Source organism: Mesoplodon densirostris, chromosome 4 (assembly GCF_025265405.1).
Source record: "Mesoplodon densirostris isolate mMesDen1 chromosome 4, mMesDen1 primary haplotype, whole genome shotgun sequence".
Lineage (NCBI taxonomy): Eukaryota > Metazoa > Chordata > Mammalia > Artiodactyla > Ziphiidae > Mesoplodon > Mesoplodon densirostris.
In genome coordinates this window covers 87,586,784-87,612,258 of record NC_082664.1, presented here as the reverse complement: position 1 = coordinate 87,612,258, position 25,475 = coordinate 87,586,784, and the positions used below count along the sequence as shown (strand labels likewise).

Genomic DNA, 25,475 nt, shown 5'->3' with positions numbered 1-25,475 from the left:
CAACTGTCCCAGTAATGTCCCTTATAGTTCCAGGATGGAAGCCAGGATCATACATTTGTTGTCATATCTCTTTAGTCCCCTTTTAATCTGGAACAGTTCCTCAGACCTGTTTTTCATGGCCTTCACATTTTGGGCAGTATAGGATGTGCCTCAATTCTGTTTTTAAAAAAAAAAATTAATTAATTTATTTATTTATTTGGCTGCGCCAAGTCTTAGTTGCGGCACGCAGGATCTTTGTTGCTGCGTGCGGGATCTTCGTTGCGGCATGTGAACTTTTAGTTGCAGCATGTGAACTCTTAGTTGCAGCATGTGGGATCTAGTTCCCCAACCAGGGATTGAACCCAGGCCCCCTGCATTGGGAGCGCGGAGTCTCAGTCACTGGGCCATCAGGGAAGTCCCCAGCTTTGGTCTGTTTATTATAAACTTACATAAATGAAATCACTCAGTAAACATTTTATCAAAAACATACTTCTATGTTGATATATATAGATTGTTATTTTTTTTTTTTTTCTTTTTGCGGTATGTGGGCCTCTCACTGTTGTGGCCTCTCCCGTTGCGGAGCACAGGCTCCGGATGCGCAGGCCCAGCGGCCATGGCTCACGGGCCCAGCCGCTCCGCGGCATATGGGATCCTCCCAGACCGGGGCACGAACCCGTATCCCCTGCATCGGCAGGCGGACTCTTAACCACTTGCGCCACCAGGGAGGCCCTAGATTGTTATTTTAATGGTTGCATAATATTCTACTGTATGAAAGGGCTATATTTAACCAATCCCCTGATAAAGGACATTTAGTTTATTTCTAGTTTTCCATAGTATAAACCACATTACAATTAGTAGCTCTGAGCAATTTATCTGATTTATTTGAAATGGAATTTCTGGGTTAAAGTATGCAAATTTAAAATTTTGATGCTATTGCCAGATTGCCATCCAGAAAGATTATACTTAGCATAATTCCACCAATGATGCACGAAAATGCCTATTCCCCACACCAACATTAGCACTGGACATTTTCATTTTAATCTTGGCCAATCATGGATGCCCCCATTTCTCTGAATATTAATAATGCTGAGTGTATTTCATGCTTATTTTGCCTGTTTCAATTTCTTTTATGAGTTACCTTTGCCCATATTTCTTTTGAGCAGTTTCTAATGTTTAAACTGATTTGTCAACTCATTCCCTGGCATTTAAGTCTTAAAGGAAAGAAACATTATATATTCATTTTAGAGCTTTGTTTGAATCTTTGTTAAAATGATTCTAAGTTCTTACATAAAATCTAGTTTCCTGAGAAAACATATCGAGAATTAGCCACAACAAGGTAACTCAACACTGTAGCCAACTCAGCCCTGCTTAGCTCTCTGGTCCTGAGCTTCAGATATAGGAGGTGGGTAAAGTGTGAGAAGCAATAAGAGCAGAGAACATTTAAGAACACCCAGGATATATCTCCATTCAATGTATCTAGTTAAACCTTTCAGGATAGTTCTGGGTCAAGACAGAGCAGTTCCTCACTAACCTACTCTAAAGTTCTTATTTCATTCCTTCCTCCAAAAATATTTTAAATGGATGAATAGACACGTAATAAATGTTGAACTGAAGATAGGTCTTAATTATTCAGCCTTAAGTGCTATTAAAAACCATCATTTATATTAGATAAGAGCATTCAGTTTTCAGTTTAAGTCTTACTTTAGCTTGGCAAGGGAAACTTGAAGCTGGGAAATAGGACTTCAGCTAATGGAGCCTTCTTCATTTCTCCTTAATTGCAAAACTTACAGAAATAGGAGCAAGGAATCTGTATATGTCTATGTGCGCTTATGTATGGTGCAAAGCTCAAATCTCAACTGATACAATCAAATGTGTCCACGAGGAAATGTGTAATGCTTACTATATCTGGAGGGAAGAGTCCTAGGTCAGAAAAGTAAATCAGAAACAAATACATTCAATTCTCAATTTTAAATCAATCAAATCCATCAGTCAACCAATTACAGCCAACCATTACTAAAAGCCAAGTATAATCGTGCTCTGGCAGATATAAGAAAAATAAAACATGATCTTGAAGAACATAAAATCTAGTAGGGGAACAAGACAGACAAACCTGAAACACTGAGGCGCCATCCCTGAGAATGCTAAGCAGAATGCATATTATAAGTGGGGCAGCATTTCAGAGAAGGGCAAAATCACTGCTCATAGTAAAGGGGAGTTGAGGGTGTTACGGTAGTTAGAAAGGCTCTGTGAGGAAGTGGGATTTGAGTTGGGCCTGGATGGATGGTAGGATTTGCATAGGTGGAGGGCAGACCGTGGATATTGGGACCCAGGGAACAGAGGCATAGAGGTGGCAGTTGGCAAGCTGCTGAGTGGAAGAAGCCTGATAAGCAAATGTGCATGTTGAGCAGTACTGAGGACATGTGACTGCCCCAGCAGATGCTGCGGCTGCAGGGCGTCCCTGGGGAGCATCCTGGGGAACTGGCATGGTGTAGTGTTCTAGCCCACGCCACGCTGTACTAGAGTCTGAGGCAAAAGTAAAACGCAGTACTGTCAATCCTGTCCTTATTTAAAATTTTGATATTTTGTTCATCATGGATTTTTTTTTGCTGTTAATTTTGATTTTTAAAAATATTGCATTAAAATATTATTTATTTTGATTACTGTGATTTGGGGCATCCCCTTAAATTTTGTGCCCCAGGCAAGTGCCTTACTTGCCTACCTTCATCCCGGCCCTGTGTACGATTTCTGAAGTTTGAGGGTGGGGACATGGGTAATTATTTTATTATTTTTAATTATAGCTTACTCATATTATAAATAAGCTTTGGTTAGTGGACAGTATTTTTTTTTTTTTAATTTTTTTTTTTTTTAAACCCACATTTGTTTATTTATTTATTTTTGGCTATGTTGGTTCTTCACTTCTGTGCAAGGGCTTTCTCTAGTTGTGGCAAGCTGGGGGTCACTCTTCATCGCGGTGCGCGGGCCTCTCACTATCGAGGCCTCTTTTGTTGCTGGAGCACAGGCTCCAGATGCGCAGGCTCAGTAGCTGTGGCTCACAGGCCCAGTCGTTCCGCGGCATGTGGGATCTTCCCAGACCAGGGCTCGAACCCGTGTCCCCTGCATTAGCAGGCAGATTCTCAACCACTGCGCCACCAGGGAAGCCCAGTGGACAGTATTTAATAAAAAAATTAATATAAAGAAATTCGAATTTTAAGGAGATTAATTTGGAACTTTGGAGCCCAAAAAACATGACAGGGAAAAGAGCCCTTTGTGTTCCTGAGTCAGTCTCTAGGGTAGAGTAACTCCCTGTTGCTGCAGTGAATACACTGCAAGCAGAAAAGGTTGTCTTGTCCAGGTCTAAGTGGGTAAAAGATAACTGGGGTGGGGGGGGCACCAGAAGCTGCTGTCCACTTGGAGATAGGCCTTGAGCAGCTCAGCTGCTGGAGCCCGAGTGGCTCTGCCACATGGACTGAGACAAGCTTCCACAAGGTGGGTGGGCTTGGCCCACTTCTCACATAAAACAAACCTATCCAGCTGTGCTCAAAGAGAAGCTGCCCACTGGGCAAGAGTGCATACCACAGGTCATGGCCCAAGGAGCAATGCGAGATCTGTGAACGCTATAAATGTCTCTGGGCCACTTGCATGTAGGAGAAGAGGGTGTGTGTGACCCAAAGAGTATTATTAGCACATCTAAAAATGTAACATCTGAAAAATCTGAAAGCTCTTGTTCATTAGTAAACTGATGACTTATGAAAGATGACTTTGAGCCAGAGAAGTCAATAGCATGCAGCACAAATCGCAAAAAAAGGCCCCTGGAAAGGCAGAAAGGTGCAGCTGCTCCCTGCACTTGTCACCAAGTGCACTGCTCTGTCACTGGATTTGGATCTTCCAGTCAGCACCAATGTTCAGTGAGAACTTCTCCAGGTTCAGGGTGGATGTTTTGGCACAATACGTAAAAGCCACAGGCTGAGCTTTACCATCTAGATATCAAAATTGTAAAAGGGAAAGTTTGATGAACATCTAGGAGAGAAATTTTGAATTTAAAATGTTTCTGACTCTGTTATAAAACCTTATGCCCCATATAGGAGAATCCAAATTAATAGCACTTGTACCCATGGACTTCCATGAAATTTTAAAACATGAAACACTCCACTGTTTTGAGTGCAAGACTGATTGAAAACAAACTAAGGAACAAAGTGATTTGTCCAACAAATTCAGTAGGTAAACAAGGATATATCCTATCCCATGTCCTTTAAGAAACTCCATAAACTCCATGAGCAGGATTCCCCAGGACTTCAGATATCTACAGTTTAAAAAAAATATTCAGAGAAGCTACAATATTATTTCATCCCAAATAATTTCCTTTAGGAAAATATTAACTGCTTACAATGAGCAGAAAGACCAGTTGATGAAGAGAAGCAGGATGGCCTCACGCCCTCTAGATACTAGTATATTTGACTCCTGCCAGACAGAGCAGAGTCCACTTGGCTAAGCACATTATGTCAGTTTTAGACTAATCATCTCTTCACTGCAGATACTTCTATGTTTACAAAAACAAATGGCCTGTTTCCTCACCAGGTGAGTGGCTGGTCACAGAAGATGGCTGCTTCTTGAGGCCTAGGACCAAGATCTGCTCCACCACACACTTGCTGGGATAATGACCCCTCTTGTCAGCACAACTGGAATAGATACAACAAATGGCATTAGGAGAAGGAGAGGAATAGGGGTCACCCCAAAAAGAAACACTATACCCATTAGTGGTCACTCCCCATTGCTCCCCAAACCCTCTCCCTGCCTTCAGCTCTAGGAAAGGCTGAGACACACTCTCCATATAACCTCCACCCCTGGCATAGTCCCATACAGTTGGGAAGGAATCCCCAACTCCTGGTTTCTCCAGGAAGAGTGAAGGGTTTGGACCACACTTCTAGTGTCCCTCCTTTCAAGGCTCCCACCTGAGGGATGGCCCTCAAATCACCTAGCTCTGATAGCCAACGGGCTTAATCATAGCAAATAAAGAAGTAGTTGTTAATAGGCAGTGTGGCTATCCCCCCAGGGCTCAGTGCAGAGGGAGCAGGCAAAAACATCCATCTCACAGGTTCTCCCTGGAAGGGATTTGACTGCATACTTTCCCAGCTACTGCCTGAGTGTTCTAATCAGTCTGCAACTAGGTGCTGACTAAAATCTGCCCCTTTGGGACATGGATGGGCCTCAGCACATCCTCAACAACTGTGAGTCACTAAGACAAAGATGGCAGCTTGGATAATCACAAAGGTCTGATAAACAACAAGGAGCTCAGGCCCAGCTGATCGACGAGGTTCATCTCCTACGTGAGACCAGTCCGTCAAGACTGGAAGAGGTGGCTGTCTTATCTAATGTGAGAAACCAACACAAAGAGTCAAGGAAAATGAAACAGGAGAATATGTTCCAAACAAAAGAACACGATTAATCTACAGAAACTGACCTCAACAAAATGGAGATAAGTTATTTACCTGATAGAAAGTTCAAACTAGTGGTAATAACTACGCTCACCAAGGTCAGAGAGCAATGCATGAACAAAGTGAGAATTTCAACGAAGACAGAAAATATTAAAACATACCAAACAAAATGTAGACCTGAAGAATACAAGAAGTGAACTGAAAAATTCAATAAGTACTGCATGGTATCACTTATATATGGAATGTAAAAAAATTTTCAAAAAAGGAAAGTTGAACTCATAGAACAAGAGAGTAGAATGGGGGTTGCTAGGGGCTGGGGGGTGGGGGAAGTAGAGAGAGGCTGGTAAAAGAGTACAAACTTTCAGCTATAAGATGAATAAGTTTTGAGAATCTAATGTATAACATGGTAAATATAGTTGATAATACTGTATTGCATAACTGAAATTTGCCAAGAGAGTAGAACTTAAGTGTTCTCATCAAAAGGGGAAAAAAAGGGTTAAACATGTGAGGTGATGGATGTGTTAATTAACTTGATGATGGGAATACTTTCACAATGCGTACATATATCAGATCATCACATTGTATACTTTAAATATATTACAATTGTATTTTTATACTAGTATATTTTATTAAAATTTTATTTCTAAATTATACCTTAATGACCTAGAGATTATCCTATTGAGTGCAGTGAGTCAGAGAAAGAAATATCGTATGATATCCCTTATATGCAGAATCTAAAAAGAAATGATACAAATGAACTTATTTACAAAACAGAAAAAGACTCACAGACTTAGAGAATGAACTTACGGTTACCAGGGGGGAAGGGATAGTTAGGCAGTTTGAGATCGACATGTACACACTGCCATATTTAAAATGGATAACCAACAAGGACATACTGTATAGCACAGGGAACTCTGCTCAGTGTTATGTGGCAGCCTAGATGGGAGGGGAGTTTGGCAGAGAATGGATACATGTGTATGTATGGCTGAGTTGCTTTGCTGTGCACCTGAAACTATCACAGTATTGTTAATCAGCTATTCTCCAATATAAAATAAAAAGTTAAAAAAATTATACCTTAATGAATCTGGGGGGGAAAAAAAGAAAAATAGTCCACAAGTGGCCTTCATCATTAATTTCTTAAAATAGCAACTCTGCACTTGAGGATAGCAAAAGGATAGCATAATTTAAGAAAGCACGCAGCTTTTTTAGCTGCCATTACCTGTTGATCAAAACACCTGAGGCGAATGAAAACTTCCTGTGCAAGAATTGCTTCTGGTGGAGGTATTGGAATGAATGACCATCATCGAGATAGAATTCACCCACAGCAGAACCCTGGAGAGTGAATCACGGATAGAGAATGTGCTTATGTAATAGCTTTCTAGGAAAAGACTGTCGCCTCCCTAAAGGAAATAATAGGTTTTAAAATCTATGAAAAATTATGTTGAACAACTGCTTAATATTCAAGCTGTACAAAGCAGTCATACAATATATACATTTAATACACATTTGTGAAATAATATGAATAAACAAGTCACACAAGAGGGGGACAAAGAGTTAGGCCTTGTTGAAAGAGATTTAAACTATGAAGTATGGTCAGCGGCATAGGTGGCTTCCCCCAAAATACTATCCTAGACGGTGACAACAGGTCAAGAAAAGTTCACAGGATGGAAATGAAATTAAAAGAAAAAATTGGTATACAATGTATGAGATCAGCTATCTTTAGAAGACCCTCCATTTAGAGAACGGTATCTAGTTCCTACTGTCTTTTAGTAGGAGGACCACTTTTGCATATCAGACAATGTCACAGCACTCCATATGGCAATTCACTGTTATTGACAACGTTTCATGTGCTGTGGACCTCAAGTTTCTTGTAATTATTCCATGGCCTCACATGGGCCCGAGGTCCATAGTTTGACCCAAGAAAACATGCTTAAATGAAACGGATTGAAAAGAAAGATGTAAGAAAAAGAAAGCTTAATTATTTTACATTTGCTTAAGAGTAAGGATTTGTGTTTGGCACTGTATTTTGGCAAATGGCTAGGAGAGGAATCTGTTATAGGCCTCATTTGGCTCAAAAGATCTCCTCAAAAGGACAGATCAACTCTGGATCCTTCCAGATTTACCCAAGGGATTGTAGTTGTTTGAGCCATCTGATGAGCATAGAAGTCATTGCGTGAGACTGTGTCCCTGGAATGTTGCATAGACACAGGACCCTTTTACAGGAGACTGAGATTCAGGGCTAATCCACATGTCAGGCTGCCTATGGCTCAATGAGCTTTCAGTCCAGTGGTAATCAATGCCAAGCTGCAGAGCACCAAGGGTCACGGTGCCCTAGAGGAAATTTCCATTATTTCTAGTTCTAAGAGTACTTTTAAGGATAATTCCAGGAAAGTCAGACAAGAAATGATTCAAAACCTTGATTTCTAGATAAACTTCAGAAGCACCTATCCCATAGATGGGGTTCACCACTTTTACATAGTGTCACATACTCTAAGGCTACAACTGTAAAGAGATAGAGTAGTAACAAACAAGATGTGTAAAAGTAACATTTTTCAAATACCTTAGTGCTTAGGGCCACCCAGAGTCCATATGGGGAATCAGTCATGCAGCCCGTGGATCTTCCTATAGTTGTCTTTATTGGTACCACACTTCCACCTCGTTGAAACACTGGTATCTAAAACAGAGCAACACTCTCAGAGAAGGAGGATTCACATAAGGCAATTTCAAAGTAGACTTTTAAAATATTTCATTGTACAAGACTCACATTCGTTACAAGTATAGACTCAAAGGCAAAATAAATTTGTGAACACAGAAATGGCAAAAATGGGGGCCCTGGCATTGAAAGGAAAAGAGTTCAGACACTAAAAATGGTTCATTTTAAAATTATTAGGGAAACTTCTCACCCTTCATCAATTTATTATCTGTTCTGACTATCCTATAAGTAGCCTTTCCTGTTTTGTATTTTTAATTTTCCTGTCAATATAACAAACAGGTTTATTTCTAGGACTCTGCTAAAGAGGGAATTTGTCTGTCTGTATGAGCAGGCCCAGATGTACATATGTATGTCTTTATAAAAGATGGTAGGAACTTCCCTGGTGGTCCAGTGGTTAAGAATCTGCCTTCCAATGCAGGGGATGCAGGTTTGATCCCTGGTTGGGGAACTAAGATCCCACATGCTGTGGGGCAACTAAAGCCTGTAAGCCTCAACTACTGAGCCCATGCGCCACAACTAGAGAGAAGCAATAAAGAGCCCATGCACAGCAACGAAAGATCCCATGTGCTGCAACTAAGACCTGACTAAGCCGGAAAAAAAAAAAAAAAGATGGTAGTTTTTTGGTTTGGGAAAGATGACTGTTGTCCTTACTTCAGCCTATACCCTTCTTGCTCCTGCTTCCCTGATCACCAGGGTGACTGACTCAGTTATGAGGGTAAAACTGTGAAACTTTTGCTATAGAAGCCACCAAGGGCACTTGAAGTGACTCTGACAACAGGGTTGTAGGCATGGCCCCTATCTATGGGTCTTCTGGAATGGCATTCCCAGCCAGCACAGCCCAGTAGGCTCCCTGCCACCCAGTGCAATCCTCTGTAAGGAAGCTCCCTGGATCACGTGAAGGCCTGTACTTTGCTCTGAGTAATGTACAAGCGGGGAGAAGAGCAAGAATACAGTAGTCCCCCCTTCCCCACGGGGGATTCGTTCCAAGACCCCCAGTGGATGCCTGAAACCGAGGAGAGTACTGAACCCTATATAAAGATATTTCCCCTACACTAATGGGTGGGTAGCACACAGAGTGTGGATCTGCCGGACAGAGGGATGATTCATGTCCTGGGCAGGAGGGAGCAGGATGGCGCGAGATTTTGTCATGCTACTCAGAACAGAGTGCAATTTAAAGCGTATGAATTGTATATTTCTGGAATTTTCCATTTAATGTTTTTGGACCACAGTTAATATTTTTGGGTTTTTTCTTTTTAAAAAATTTTATTTATTTTTATTTATTTATTTTTGGCTGCACTGGGTTTTCGTTGCTGCACACAGGTTTTCTCTAGTTGCGGCACACGGGCTTCTCATCGTGGTGGCTTCTCTTGTTGTGGAGCACGGGCTCTAGGCACACAGGCTCAGTAGTTGTGGCACACGGGCTTAGTTGCTCTGTGGCATGTGGGATCTTCCCGGACCAGGGATTGAACCCGTGGTCCCCTGCATTGGTAGGTGGATTCTTAACCACTGCGCCACCAGGGAAGTCCCACAGTTAATATTTTTGGGCCATAGTTGATTGAAAGTAAATGAAATTGTGGAAAGTGAAACCACATATAAGGGGGACTGCTGTATACATGAAGCTGGGAATCAGGGTGGAAGTAGTCAAGATGTCCACCCTCTGCTTGACTTGAAGTCAGCAGCAAGAAGTAAAGCACATCTACCTCCCCACCCTCATCAGCAAATCTCTTCTTATTCTTTTTCTTTCCTTCAAAGAACGAAGCAGTAAGTTAGTATGAATGGGCTCTGGGGTAGGTGTTCAGTTGACCCGGGGTCTTGTCTCAGTTCTGCCACAATTTAGCTGCAACCCTGGACAAGGAATTTAACTTCTCTGAACCTCACTTTCTTCACCTGTAAGCATGAGGGATTCAAGTAGATGAATGGTGAGGTCTCTTCTAAATCTGCAAGTTGGCATCTGAAATCATTTTCTATATAATGGAGTTCATATTGCTGCTGAGAATTTTAAAAAATAACATCAGTATCTCTTTATAAATCTTTACACTACTTAGGTCCTGTGGTAGTCATTGTGATTCAGCTGTAGGAGCAAACTTCCCTTCAGAAATGCAGCCTAGATGGGCCACTCTGAGTCTAAAATCATAACTCATAGCCTCCCCTTGGGCCTAGAGGTCCAACTAAAAACTCATGTTTTCTGACTTGGTGTTGTAGAAGAATATTCTGTATGGTGTATGTGGGAACCACCATCATGTATACTCTCTGTTGTCAGTGTTATTATTTTTCTTAGACATACAAATGTAAATCAGAGTATGTTTTTTATATTTTTTTCTCACATTTAACAGCCTTATTGATATAATTCATGTCATACAATTCACCCATTTATAGTGTACAATTAAATGGTTTTTAGTATATTCAGAGTCATGCAACCATTACCATAATCAATTTAAAATCACCCCAAAAAGAAACGCTATACCCATTAGTGGTCACTCCCCATTGCTCCCAAAACCCTCTCCCTGCCTTCAGCTCTAGGCAGCCACTAATCTACATTCGGTCTTCATATGTATGTGTTATTATGCAGAACACTGATGTCCTTGGTTCTTTCTATGTAGGCACATGTTATGGACTAAATGTGTCCCCACAAAATTCACGTTGAAGCCCCAGCCCCCAATGTGACTGTATTTGGAGACAGGGCCTTTACAGAGGTAATTAAGACTAAATCAGGTCATAGGAGCAGGGCCCTGATCCAAATGATTAGTGTTATAAGAGACAAGAGAGCTCACTCTCTCCCTCTGCCATGTGAGGACACAGCAAGGTGTCTGTCTACATGCCAGGAAGAGAGCCCTCACCAGGAACTGAATTGGTTGGAACCTTGATTTGGGACTTCCAGCCTCTAGAACTGTGAGAAAAGAAATTTCTGTTGTTGAAGCCACCCAGTCTATGGTATCCTGTCATGGCAGCCCGAGTAGACAAATACAGCACAATAGGTAAAAATAACAGTCTGAAAATAACTTACCGTGTCCAAGGCTACTGGGATCTTTACAGTACATGCTCCTTCCCAATGAGCAAATGTCTTAGAGTCATACCAGACCTGAAAAGAAACAGACCCTAATGAAAAACAGTGTATAAGCAACTCTGTTCACAATTTCATTATTTAGTAAAACATCCATTTATCTGGATTTCAAATAACCAGAAAGCTAAAATAAATACAATTAAAAAAAAAAACACCTTGAGTAGAAGTTAGGAAGAACATATGCTTTTAAAAATATCCCCAAGGAAAAACCTAGTACTGTGACGGATTAAGCTGACTAAAAGGCCATTCATTTTTCCATTCATCCATCCAAAAGTTATTTATAGATCAATCTACCATGTGCCCGGCATTGCTGGGTACACACGAGTGAACAGAAAGACACAGAACCTGCCCTCATGGATTTTATAGTCCAGTTGGCTTATAAAAACTTAATGATCGGGACCTCCCTGGTGGCGCAGTGGTTAAGAATCTGCCTGCCAATGTAGGGGACACGGGCTTGAGCCCTGGTCCAGGAAGATCCCACATGCTGCGGAGCAACTAAGCCCGTGTGCCACAACTACTGAGCCTGCGCTCTAGAGCCTGTGAGCCACAACTACCGAGCCCATGTGCCACAACTACTAAAGCCCACATGCCTAGAGCCCGTGCTCCACAAGAGAAGCCACTGCAATGAGAAGCCTGCGCACCGCAACGAAGAGTAGCCCCCGCTCGCCACAACTAGAGAAAGCCTACATGCAGCAACAAAGACCCAATGCAGCCAAAAATAAATAAATAAATATATTTTTTAAAAAAACAAAAAAACTTAATGATCTAGTAGTGAAAAAGACAATGGAAGAGAGAAAACCACAACAAAGCAGAAAAGCACATTGCAAGCAAACATTACAAATGAGGCAGGAGAAAAAAAAGTGTCAGACAAGGAAACAGATCTTAGAGAAAAACAAATGGAAACTTGGATTACTACTATAGTGTCATTGTTTCTTAACAGAGTTCAATTCAGGGATGAGGTTCAAACTCTTACCTGAGAGGCCTGTCAAGGGGGTTTACTTGCTAAAGTGCCAAAAAAAAGTCCTGCAAAGTAATTTGGTGGGATAAATCCTTAAGATACCATCAGAAGCAGCATGAAAACAAAACCTTTTTCTCTCTTCTAGTTCAATATAATTTCTGGCAGCCACAGAGTCTGTTTCGCAAGTTCACCTCCTGGGATTACCAGAGCCTTTATAAAGCTGGGCTGTTGAATCTGTCATTGTCTTGCTGTGAATGTGAGAGGGCTGTGACCTGACAGTTGCTAGCTACAGTGAACTCTTAATTCAACTGGATCAGCCCCACCTTGTCATGAAGTATTATCTTTGGCTGGATTCAATTTGCTAATGTTTTGTCAAGGATTTCTGCGTCTGTGTTTACAAGGGATATTGTCTTAGCTTTCTTTTCTCGTAATGTCTTTCTCTGGTGAATACTACTAGCTTTAGATAAAAAGCTGGTGGGAGTGAAAGACAAAAAAAAAAAAAAAGGATTCAAACAATACTTGGGGATTTCCTGTCGACCATTTCCAGTCTAACTAACTGAAACGAGAGGTATAGAGTGTGTGCTCTGGTGCCATATTCAAAGATCTCCAGCCTAGGAAGCATACAACTGGTACAAAACATAATGTAGATCAGACCCGGAGCTTAGTCACCAAGCTCCTCACCCAGCAAGTACTTACAGAAGGCCTACTATGGGCCACGTGCCCATCTAGATGCTGGGGATACAGCAGAGACCATAACAGATAAAAATCACTGCCCTCAAAAAGCTAACATTCTAATGGGAGAGATAAATAATAAACAAAACATAAAAGTAAATACATAGAATGTTTAAAATGGCATGTTCTGTGGAGAAATATAAAGGCTGAAGGACGGCTGGACAGTACTGGGGCAGCGGGAGTGGTTTATAATCTTTTTTTAAATTTAATTTAATTTAATTAATTAATTTATTTTTGGCTGCATTGGGTTTTTGCTGCTGCATGCGGGCTTTCTCTAGTTGCGGAGAGCGGGGGCTACTCTTTGTAGCGGTGCGTGGGCTTCTCATTGCATGGCTTCTGTTGTTGTGGAGCATGGGCTCTAGGAGCGTGGGCTTCAGTAGTTGTGGCACGTGGGCTCAGTAGTTGTGGCTCGCGGGCTCTAGAGTGCAGGCTTGGTAGTTGTGGCACACAGGCTTAGTTGCTCCGCAGCATGTGGGATCTTCCCGGACCAGGGCTCGAACCTGTGTTCCCTGCATTGGCAGGCGGATTCTTAACCACTGCGCCACCAGGGAAGCCCCGGTTTATAATCTTAAACAGGGTGTCAGAGAAGCCCTCCCTAATAAACAGATTCGCAGGAGAGGGAATGGGCCACACAGAAACACGGGGAAGGTGACAGCGAGACCTTTAGATAGCTCCCTGCACAGTGTGATGCAATACTAGCTAACCAGCAAGGTAAAGTTCTGGCAAGAAACAGCTTGGCTCTCCTACCCAGGCTTTGGGAAGACGTAGCAAGAGAAACAATCACAGAACAGTCCGGGAAATAGTGTTGAAGGAATAGATTATGTAGTCACAACAATGTGATTGCAATGTTAATAGGTCATTATAGAAATTTGTGGCTAAGTCAGAAAGGGAGCTAGTTCTTCTCAATGGGAACCTACGCTTTGTCAGAATCAACTTGAGAAACTCTCAGCAGAAATGCTTGGCAGGACAATTTATTTAGCTGTTGTTATATTTAACTTTTTTCTCGGGTTTCTGCTTGGCAGGGGAACCTTTGTAAAGAGCCCCACCTTCAGAACTACAAATTACTAGAGAAACCAAGCAGAAAGAAAATCATTCATGAGCACTCTGTAGAAAAGCCTGGTTATTGTCATATCAGTAATGACAAGTGTAGTGGGCTGAATCGTGGCTCTTCAAAAAGATATATTTGCTTCCTAATCCCTGGACGGAGTGAATATTACTTTCTATGGTAAGAGATTTGACTAAATTAAGGATCTTGAGATAAGGAGGTAATCTGGAATTATTCAGATGGTCCCTAAATAACATCACAAGTGTCTTATAAGAGACAATGGTAGGGGAGACACAGACACACACTGTGAAGATGGAGGCATGGACTGAAGCAATGCAGCTACAAGCCAAGGAATGCCAAGGAGTGCAGGCAGCCACCAGAAGCTAGGAGAGCGGTATGGAACAGATTCTCCCTCAGAGCCTCCAGAAGGAACCAGCCCTGGTGACACCATGATTTCAGACTTCAAGCCTCCAGAACTGTGAGAGCACAAATTTTTGTCATTTTAAGCCACCAAGTTTGAAGGGAAGAGGCGTGAGGCATGTAAGGTATGCGGATGTTTGTCATTTACTTTTACCTCATTTGATCCTGGCAGAAACACATGAACCACAGTAGCTTTTGGTTCTGTGACTGGGTGAACCAATAAAGCACTTCCTGAAAAATGGAGAAGAAATAAAGTTGAATATCATGATAAGAGGTCTGAAAACATCCCTTCTCTTTGTGGTTTCAAAGACCACTCAACTGAACTTCTTGAAGGTAGAGATCTTAGTGAGTTGAACCAATGATTCATCAGGGAGATGCACTGTTAGTTAGAAAGAGGACAGGTGCTCAGAGGTAACTGTATTGTTACCTGTTATTAATCCTCCTATGGTATAGTAGGATTACAGGTAGGGACCCTGACAAGTCTGGCACAGCCTCATTTTGTGCATAACCGTCATCTGAAAGCACCATTGCACTTCTCTAAGTGCTTCGTTGTTTGCTATACATGACTTTGAACGTGGTGAGTCTACAACTGTGACCCAGAAGTGTGGTCCACATAGATACTCAGGTCCTCTTCCTTGGGCAGGTATCACTGGAAGCCTGTAATTCTCTTAAAGGCAATCTAGATTATTAATTTCTTTCTTTTTTTTTTTTTTTTGTGGTACGCGGGCCTCTCACTGTCGTGGCCTCTCCCGTTGCGGAGCACAGGCTCCGGACGCGCAGGCTCAGCAGCCATGGCTCACGGGCCCAGCCGCTCCGCGGCATGTGGGATCTCCCCGGACCGGGGCACGAACCCGTGTCCCCTGCATCGGCAGGCGGACTCTCAACCACTGCACCACCAGGGAAGCCCTATTAATTTCATTTTGATCTTGGTACCACCATATGTAAAATTCATCCATTTATGAATTTGCTCTTTAATTCAACAAATATTCGTTGAGTTCCTCCTGAGTCCCAGGCACTGTGCTAAGGCTCTGGGGATGGAGTGACAAATAAGACAGACATGGTCCCCACCCTCATGAAGTTTACAGTCAGTAAAGACAGATATTAAACAAGTAATTACAAATTAATTAGAGTTAAGACAAATACCAAAAAGATGAAAGTACAAAATGGAATGAAAGTTATATAATAAGAGGGACTGACTTTGACTAATGCAGGTGGAATTAGGTATTAGGAAGCAATTTTGGTCAGGGAAATTTTCTCCGGGGAAGTAGCTTTGAAATTTGAGACCTAAGGACAAGTGGAGACCAAAAGAGATAGGTTGTTTACATTTTGGGGTTTCTACTCTTTAGAAATGGAATTCACCTTTTGAGCAACTCTGTGTTGAGCCTGGCTTCTTGACCCCATTCCCCAAATGATAAACTTCCATGTTCCAAATCTGGTTAACCCTTGTTAAAGAAGAGGCCAATCAAAACAAACAAACAAAAACCCCCAAAAAAACCAAAACCAAAATCAAAACCAAAAAAACCCAAAAAACAAAACAAACAAACAACCCTATCTTGCATATGAAATAAGCTGTTCTGAGTCTTTACTATCTGATTTACTTTTTTCTACATCCCTTCCCTGTGGTGGTATCATAAGGCTTAGGAGTGGACCCAGACAAGAATCCCAACTTACATCCACAAATAAAATGGGTTTATATGAAGTTAACATGTTATGTGAAGCGCTGCATGACAAGAGAATAGAGCTGTGATCCCACTAATACACTAAAGATCTTGGTGATGGAATTTCTTTTTTGTTTTTGGCTTTCTTGAGATTAGGGATTTTTTAGCATTCTTACACTAGAAAATACAATAAGAAAAACATCATTAAAGTATTTATCATAACTATAATTCATCAAGAAATGCTCACCCAGCATGTATTCATCTTCCACACCGAAAGTCTCTAATTCATCAGGGAACTCTACCCACAGAGGCCTGGGGAAAGGAAAAAAGAAATTTCTTACTTCAACATCATTAGATTTTTATTATAATTCAGTCACTTACATTTTCAGTTTTATAACTATTCAAAGGAAATTGGAAAAAGCCAAGACTCTTTTTGTATGATTCATGATTTTATGAGGGCTTCCCTGGCGGCACAGTGGTTAAGAATCCGCCTGCCAATGCAAGGGACACAGGTTCGAGCCCTGGTCCGGGAAGATCCCACATGCCACGGAGCAACTAAGCCCGTGTGACACAACTATTGAGCCTGTGCTCTAGAGCCCGTGAGCCACAACTACTGAAGCCTACGCGCCTAGAGCCCACGCTCCGCAACAAGAGAAGCCACCGTAATGAGAAGCCCGTGCACGGCAACGAAGAGTAGCTCCTGCTCGCCGCAACTAGCGAAAGCCCACATGCAACAACGAAGACCCAACACAGACAAAAATAATAAATTTATTTTAAAAAAGATTTTATGAGCACTTGTTATGATTACTATATATTTTTCTTATGTGAAAGAGCTATGTATTAGCTTAAATGGTTCAATGAAAGCTTGAAGTTTCCTGTTCTTATTGTTGAGCACTAAATACTACTCTGACAGAATCGGAGCTTTGTCCAAGTCCAAATGCCTAACACGTTTGGTGTAAAACAAACTAAATGTTTGTAAAACCAAATTTTTTAGTGTTGTAAAATCTTTGCCATTTTTTCATTCTGTCACTGCTTTTCATGAATCGTTAATCATTGCCTATTTAAATAAAAATAATTGGTTTTTCTTGTTCTCAAGCTGGCAACAGTTTTGGAGGTTTCAGAAACTTGTGTGGGTTTTGAGTTTGTTTTATTGTTATTGTACACAACTAGGAGGCATGTGGGCTTATAAAAATCATAAAACTTTCAATATCTATGTATCTGGATATTAACCTAATGGTTCTAATATTATTTTCAATTTCATGAGGAAAAGATATTTTTTAATAAGAGAAACTTATTTTTAGTTTATTCACTAGCCTTTGTAATAATCTATTCCTTTTCTACTAAATATAACAAAGCAGTGGTCTCTAAACCTGGTTGATGTCTAAAATCACCAGGGAAACTTCTAACAAATATAGATCCCTGGAAATTAACCAAGGGATTCCTAGTAGGTTTGGTGGTATGGCCTTGGAATCTGTATTTTTCAAAAGCTCCTCAGATGATTCTGATCTGAGCCAGGCTGAGGAACTGCTAATCTAGAGGTCTTGATGTAGAAGGGAGTGGGTTTGGGACTTCCAAGGGGAGGAAGGATATTCACTCAGAGATGGAAAAACAAATGTTTGGTAAACAAATGTTTGCTGGGCCATGCAGAGACAACGGGACACAGAGAGGACTTCAGTCCCCATGTTCCCCCTACCATGCTTAGCTCATATTCCTTGTAGATATCTCTGATAATGTACTTCCTGGACCAGGTCCTTCAACGAAATTCTTTTAGGCAGTTAAGGAGGAGGTTAAAAAGAAAGACTTCCTGAGCCTTTTGATTCTTTTTTTTTTGTTGTGATACGCAGGCCTCTCACCGTTGTGGCCTCTCCCGTTGCGGAGCACAGGCTCTGGACGCGCAGGCTCAGCGGCCATGGCCCATGGGCCCAGCCGCTCCACAGCATGTGGGATCCTCCCGGACCGGGGCACGAACCCGCGTCCCCTGCATCAGCAGGCGGACTCTCAACCACTGCGCCACCAGGGAAGCCCTGCCTTTTGTTTCTTAAAAACAATCAGCCCCCAAGAATCCTCAAGCCAAAGAGACACATTTTGCGGTGGCAAGTTTTGTAGGGGAACTACATGGGTTAAATATTGGATGAATTCAGTTACAAAGTCACTTCCTTTTTCTTTTCTTTCTTTCTCCTAATTCTGTCTCCTACCAAATATTAACACTTGAACCATCAAGTAGCAGGAGATCTAGTTTTTATCTTCTGTGACCTCCACTGCCTGACCCTGCTCACCGTTGGTGCTCAATAAGCTGATTGGCACTTGGTTAAACACCTGGCTTTTCTTTTGCAATCACTGTAATCACTCCATTGCCAGTGGCTGAGGGGATCTTCTGGTAGAGATTGGTTGCTGGTGTGACTGGTGAAGCCTGTTTACCTCATGACGGGTTGGGAAGCCACGTGTGCAGAGTAGAACAGAGAATACCAGTAGGGCAGGAGGGTGTAGCGCTCTCTGATGGCTTCTTGGATGAGCCGGGTGTGCTCCTCCCCAAAGAGCCAGGGTTCCCGTCGCTTGGTCTTCTTGGTGGCATGGCCACGGAAGAAGGGCTGGTAGGCTCCGGCCTGGTACCACCGCACTAGCAGCTCTGCCTCTGGATTCCCGATGAAGCCGCCTACATCCGCTGATTAGTCAATTAAGAAAGGGTGAGTCAGATACCCAGGCGTCTAACAGACGATGTACACAGGTAAGATAAGGCCTTGAAGACGGACAGGGCAAAGGCACTGTATGCGCACTCAAAATGACAGCATAAAACTGTGGCCTCAAATTAGGGAGCACATACTAAAAAACTCAAGGCTGTTTGGGGATCTGACAGTACGCTCTTTTAATATACTTTTTTCCTGTCAAAAGCCTTTACTGCAAGATCAACTTTTCTGTATGTCCTGAGCCCAGGTAACCCAGAAACTGCAAAATGTCTGCCTGATTCAATAAGTCTGTGTTTAGGGGTCGGGTGGCGGTTTGGCAATTGATTTCGTTTGAAATCAACAGCCGAAGCAAGATAAAAATTATAGAAAGAACTAAAGGGAAAGATATAATCAGAATTACAGGTTTAGGGAGAATTTTGTGCTTATCCCTTAAGCAGGATACATATTCCTTGTATTGAAAATATGGACCAATGCCATAAAAAAACACATCTATCAAAAAGTGATATTAAGATGCTCCCAGGCCCACTAAAAACAAGGAGCAGCTGGTCCTGTAGCCATGCTGAGCACCTTCCATACTGGGATCTCTCACCTGCAGGGAATTGTTAGGATTAGGGAAAGGCAGCCCATCAGAGAATCCTATTTTAATTAAATTTATCTTTTCCAAGTGTGTGTGTGTGTGTGTGTGTGTGTGTGTATGTGTATGTGTGTATTTAACAGTTAAAATGTGTCACAGGAGTTCTGTAAGGCTGATTGTTGATTTGCTAAAGTCTTTGTAGTTTTCTCCATTTTTCTCACTTTCAGGTAGAAAAGGCATGTTTTAAGAAGAGAAGCTCAGTTATCAAGAGTGTCTAAGGAGGGAGCAGTAAGAGAATGAGGGAAAGAAACACTCTGGCTCACTTTCTGATGACTTTCTTCATGTCCTCAGTTCAGACAGTACACACACAGCTCTGAAGCATCCCCTTCACTCTCCTCTCTAGTCTGCTCTCCTTCACACTCCTCATTTTCTCTTTCCCATGTTTACCCCTGTTTCCCATCCAAGTACTAACCAGGCCCGACCCTGCTTAGCTTCTGAGATCAGAGGAGATCAGGGTGGTATGGCCATAGAGTATCCCTGTCGAAACAGCTCACAAGAAGAGATTGGTGACCAGCTTTGATGAAAATACCCTCCCTTTGTATGGCTGATTGATTTTGCTCTGCAGTGGAGGCTAACAGCATTGTAAAGCAACCATACTCCAATAAAAATTAATAATAATAAAAAAAAGAAAACACCCTCCCTTTGATTTTCTCTCACATCAAGCTTGAGGGTATCATCTTACCTCCACAAAAAGAGATCCCAGTCACGCTGAGGGTGAGTAACATAGGGATAGAAATTTTCAGGTAACTCCACTCTGCTGTGTTGTCACCTGTCCACACAGCACCTTTGGTCATCAGTAAGAAGGTATTAAAAGAAAAAAAATCACAAATCAGCCCAAGTACTCAGTTTCATATTAAATTCCATATTTGTAATAGGCAAACCAACATAAAGGAAAACATTTCTTTCTTTTTATATATTCTGGATACAAGTCCTTTGACAGATATATATGTATATTGCAAATATTTTCTCTCAGTCTGTGGCTTGACTTTCATTTTCTTAACAATATCTTTGAAAGGGCATAAGTTTTTAATTTCGATGAAGTCCAATTTATCTTTTTTTATTTTATGGTTCATGTTTTTTGTGTTCTATCTAAGAAATTTTTGCCACCCCAAAGTCACAGAGATTTTCTATGTTTCCTTCTAGAAGCTTTTTGTTTGTCGTAGCTTTTATAATTTAGGTCTATATTCCATTTTGAGTTACTATGTGTGTATGGTGTGAGGTAAGAGTCAAAGTTCTTCCCCCTCCCCCACATGGATACCCCATGTGCCAGCATGATTTATTGAAAAAACTCCTTTCTCCATTGAATTGCCTTAGCAACTTTGTTGCTAATTATTTGATCATATATGTGTGGGACTCTTTCTTGATTCTCTATCCTGTTCCATTAATCTATATGCCTATCTGCCACACACCGCCCCTAACTCCACAAAATCCTCTATAAGAGGACTTAAGACGGTACAAGGGAGACATAATAACAGCAGCAATAACAATAGTTAACATTTACAGAGCCCTCACTGAGCCAGGTGTTACGTTGCTTTGCCTGTATTATCCCACTTAATCATTACAACAACTCTTATCAGGTAAACACTGTTTAACTTTATTTTACAGTGAAGGAAATATGGCAAACAATGGATATGGTAGGATTTGAGCTCAATCTGACTCTAAAGTCAGTGCTCTTGTGCACTGAATAGTTGATAAGAGCTTGTAAAGGTATATAACACTAAAGAGGTTCCATAAAAGGAAAAAAATCTTACGTTACTAAGTCTAGATAACTCCTGAAACTTTTTTTTTTTTTTTTTTTTTTTCGGTACGCGGGCTTCTCACTGTTGTGGCCTCTCCCGCTGCGGAGCACAGGCTCCGGACGCGCAGGCTCAGCGGCCATGGCTCGTGGGACTAGCCGCTCCGTGGCATGTGGGATCTTCCTGGATGGGGGCACGAACCCGTGTCCCTTGCATCGGCAGGCGGCGGACTCTCAACCACTGTGCCACCAGGGAAGCCCCTCCTGAAACTTTCTGTCATTCTTTTACCAAAATAGTTTTGGTAGCTATTTTTGCTTTAATATTCTGTAGAAATTTTAGGCTGTCCTATGGGGAGCAAAGAAAAATATTTTCGAGGGACTTTTAAAATAGTATTCTCATAATTTCTCCTTGACTTCAGATGAGATACGTACATATCTGCATAATGATGTTGAAACCCACATGACAACATTCTTATCAAGAAACAAAGTTCATGTAAACGTTCAGATGTTTTCAGGTCTCCTGTGGTTGTTCTGTTGAAAGCTCTCTCTGGCTATTGGTCTCAGCATAGAACTTGACACAGCAGTGTTCTCTGTAATGCCTCACTTGCTATGCTTTGGGGCAAATCGATAGCTTCACACAGAGTACTAAAGACTAGGCAGTGAGCCAATATTTAAGAGATCAAAGATTACTTAGTATGCATACCTTCTGTTATCTTCTTTTTTAATTGGAGTATAGTTGATTTACAATGTTGTGCTAATTTCTACTGCACAGCAAAGTGATCCAGTTATACATATATATACAGTTTTTAAAATTCTTTTCCATTGTGGTTTCTCTCAGGACATTGAATATAGTTCCCTGTGCTACACAGCAGGACCCGTTGTTTATCCATTCTCTATGTAATAGTTTGCATCTGTTAACCCCAAACTGCCAGTCCATCCCTCCCCCACCCCTGTTATCTTTTTTAAACTGCTGCTTATAAGTGTTTTCATTCAAAGACTTTACTTGTTATGGTTATTAGAAGGGATACTTGTAGAGAATTTGGAAAATAGAGATAAGTAAAAAGAAGAAAATTAAAATCACTTATAATCACCACAGTATTATAATTACTTAGATTACTACCTACATATATTTATTTTTTTTAACAAAATCAGGGTAATATATAAACATTTCTGCTTTTTTTTTCTTTTATCATGATGTCACAAAAATTTTCTCATGCAATTAAAGCTACTATATTAAATAGCCTTATGATAGTCTATCATACGGATATACCATAATTTAATAACTATTCCCGTATTGTTGGATATTTGGATTTTCTTTATTTTTTATTTTAAGGACTGATGCTGAGTATCTCTGTACTTGAATCTTTGCCTGATGATTACATTTTGGCGTCTTCCGGAGTGCCATTGGGGCTGGTCTTCAGGGGTGGAGTAGGAGGCCTAATATTGTCTGTGGTACAATAAAGCCTGGATTCCTCAAACTAGGACCTAAGCTTCAGGTTATTTATGCAAGGCCAGGGGACTTAAAATAGCCTTCCTGCCACAGGGTGGTTAAGTTGAACTAGATCTGCATTAGCTAGTAAACCGGATCCAGTTATAGATGACGCTGACCACAAGCAAAAGCTGGGTCTATTTTAAACCACATTGCTGAGTGGAACAGGTGGTTGAAGGAATGTGTTAAAGTATATTTTCTCTGGTCTTGATAAATAAAAGAGACAGGATCAGAGATGACCATCCCAGGACCTAGAGTCTGTCATACAGAGTGAAGTAAGTCAGAAAGAGAAAAACAAATACCGTATGCTAACACATATATATGGAATCTAAAACAAAATAAAAAAATAAAAAAGGTTCTAAAGAACCTAGGGGCAGGACAGGAATAAAAATGCAGATGTAGAGAATGGACTTGAGGACACGGGGAGGGGGAAGGGTAAGCTGGGACAAAGTGAGAGAGTGGCATTCACATATATACACTACCAAATGTAAAATAGCTAGTGGGAAGCAGCCATATAGCACAGAGAGATCAGCTCGATGCTTTGTGACCACCTAGAGGGGTGGGATAGGGAGGGTGGGAGGAAGACACAAGAGGGAGGAGATATGGGGATGTATGTATATGTATAGCTGATTCACTTTGTTATACAGCAGCAACTAACATAACAATGTAAAGCAATTATACTCCAAGAAAGATGTTAAAAAAAAAAAAAAAGATGACCATCCCAGCAAACAGATACTCTGAAGTCATTCTCCCAACAACTAAGTGTCCAGTCCTTCAGTGGGAAAAAAGTAACTAAACTTTATTAAAATTGGTTTACTCAGTCTCAAAGGACAAAATGCACACTTCAGAGCACACTGCTCTCTACAGTCTAAGACCTGACCTACTGAAAAGGAAGGCATCAACACAGTAGCACCATATACCATATATGGTCAAAAGAGACAGATTGCTAGCTTGTGTTTTTAAGTCTGATCATATGAACCAGTCCTTACCATATTTTTGTGATCCAGCAAAGAAAGAACGTGTAAGAACAAAGGGTCTCTCCTTCCCTTTAGATCGTTGGATCAGTCCTTCTGCAGTGGCCATTTGCTATAAAGTCAAAGGAGAAAAATTTCAAAGAGATGACTGGATTATGGCACTGTGCAGACATCCCCAATAAGCTATTTCACATGCAAAAAGTAAACAGTAGGTGGGAATGTGAAATGGAAAATATTAAAAATCTGCCCAATAATTTTCATGATGTAATGAAACTACTCTAAATTCCCCTATTAAAAGAGTGAAACAATTTATCTCATTAAAATAGCAATGAAATAATAGTAAATAATAATATTTACTTGGTGCTTACTATTGGGAGGCATTTTTATAAGATTTTCTCTAGTAACATACACAAAAACCTCTGAGACTGATTCAGAGAGGTTAAGTGACTGGCCCTGGCCTACATAAGAAAATTCTCCAGCTATAAGTATTGATAGTTTACAGTTATAGCAAGAGGCTGTGTAGAGAAGTACACAGATACCATCTGAAAATCGGGCTATATGTAGCCAGCAGCTCCCGCTGGAAAACAGCAATTTGTGGGAGGCCCACAGGAACACCATTACATTTTGAAAATAACAAAGAACGAAGGATATAAATTAGGGCAAGTGACTGCCAAGTTTTTTGGATGTGACTGGCAAATGGAACACAATTCTACCACCTTCTACTGAGAAGGCTAAGTACTTAAGGAAGGCTTTCTACATTTAGAAGTATACATATTGAAATTGTGCATCTGTGTTCTAAATCTTACTCCCCTGGTATGAATATAAGACTTGCTGTATTTAGACGTTTGTGAAGTTTAAAAAAATCTGTTTTAATTGCCTTTGTTTACATATTTATACACAGCCTACTTCAATAAAAGGTTTGAGGTATTATCTAATGCCATTTACTAATGGTTCCTGTCAAGGAAAATGTTTCTATGTTATCATTAATCAACCAATATCTATAAATTAACCAAGTTCATTATAGATGGAAACAATGCAGAGGGAGAAATAATGAGTCTTATATTGGCTACAACCTGATAAGACCCATTGTATCAACAGTTGTCAAAAAAGACACACAGAGAAATGAACTGTATAGCATGGTTGTTAAAGCAAATGACTTTCAGCCCAAAAGGCAGGGCACATGGATCCAGGTGGCTGCTTTTTAGATGTCTTACCTGATAAAAGCCATAGATGTTGTGAAGTTCTCGGTGCTCCCAGTTGCCATGATGAATGGCATTCTTCTGCATGGTTAGTTCTGGCCCTCTAAAGACAGAGGGCTCATTCATGTCGTTCCATATGTAGAGGATGTCAGTAGATCCCTAGGAAGTCAGTCTTGGTCATGATAAAACTCCTACAGTGACAAGGTTAATATGATAGCCGTCCCTATTCCTCTTTTTTACTCCATTTAATTTATTATTTGTTATGTTTATTATCTATGCTCTGTCCTCTGCTAGAATAAAAGTTCCACAGGGCAGGGAATTTTGTCTGTTTTGTTCATTGATAAATCCCAAACACCTAGAACAACCTAAATGTCAGAGGGTTCTCAATAAGTACTTGTTGAGTACTTATGAATGAAAGAGTGCTGTGCTGTACTCCCATGTTGCCCACAGGTCTGCTCCAAGACCCCCTGGAGAACCACTACAGGAAAGGTTGTGAATGTTCACAATTAGGCTCTACATCATCCATCATCTGCTACAACTCTTAACTATGGGCAATTATAGCTGTCCATGAAAAGATTCCCCCTTCCCTCTAACACTATGAAAGGTTTGACAGCTAGGATACCCGTTTGTTAGCAGGATCTATAGTTTGTGTTCTACATAGAACTGTTAGCTTTAGAGTGGGAAGGGGCTGTTGAGTCATGTAGTTAACATGGTGCTGCAATCCCTTTATAGAATCCCTGGTCTCTCAGCATTTGACTCAAT

At 41.0% G+C, this 25,475-nt stretch overlaps 1 protein-coding gene across 3 annotated transcripts in view; it reads right to left on the bottom strand.

Annotated features, from left to right (window-relative positions):
* Positions 1-840: 840 nt before the first annotated feature.
* Positions 841-25,475, bottom strand: part of GANC (glucosidase alpha, neutral C) — a 74,704-nt gene continuing 50,069 nt past the window's right edge. For all 3 annotated transcript variants that reach the window (XM_060096672.1, XM_060096673.1, XM_060096671.1), the window contains 11 exons: positions 24,729-24,872; positions 23,530-23,626; positions 19,999-20,100; positions 18,417-18,660; positions 16,246-16,310; positions 14,495-14,571; positions 11,129-11,203; positions 7,972-8,085; positions 6,631-6,743; positions 4,552-4,655; positions 841-3,956 (listed from right to left, as the gene is read on the bottom strand). In XM_060096672.1, the coding sequence (XP_059952655.1) occupies positions 3,847-3,956; positions 4,552-4,655; positions 6,631-6,743; positions 7,972-8,085; positions 11,129-11,203; positions 14,495-14,571; positions 16,246-16,310; positions 18,417-18,660; positions 19,999-20,100; positions 23,530-23,626; positions 24,729-24,872 (1,245 nt within the window). In that variant the 3' untranslated portion in view covers positions 841-3,846. The remainder of the gene's footprint in view (positions 3,957-4,551; positions 4,656-6,630; positions 6,744-7,971; positions 8,086-11,128; positions 11,204-14,494; positions 14,572-16,245; positions 16,311-18,416; positions 18,661-19,998; positions 20,101-23,529; positions 23,627-24,728; positions 24,873-25,475) is intronic.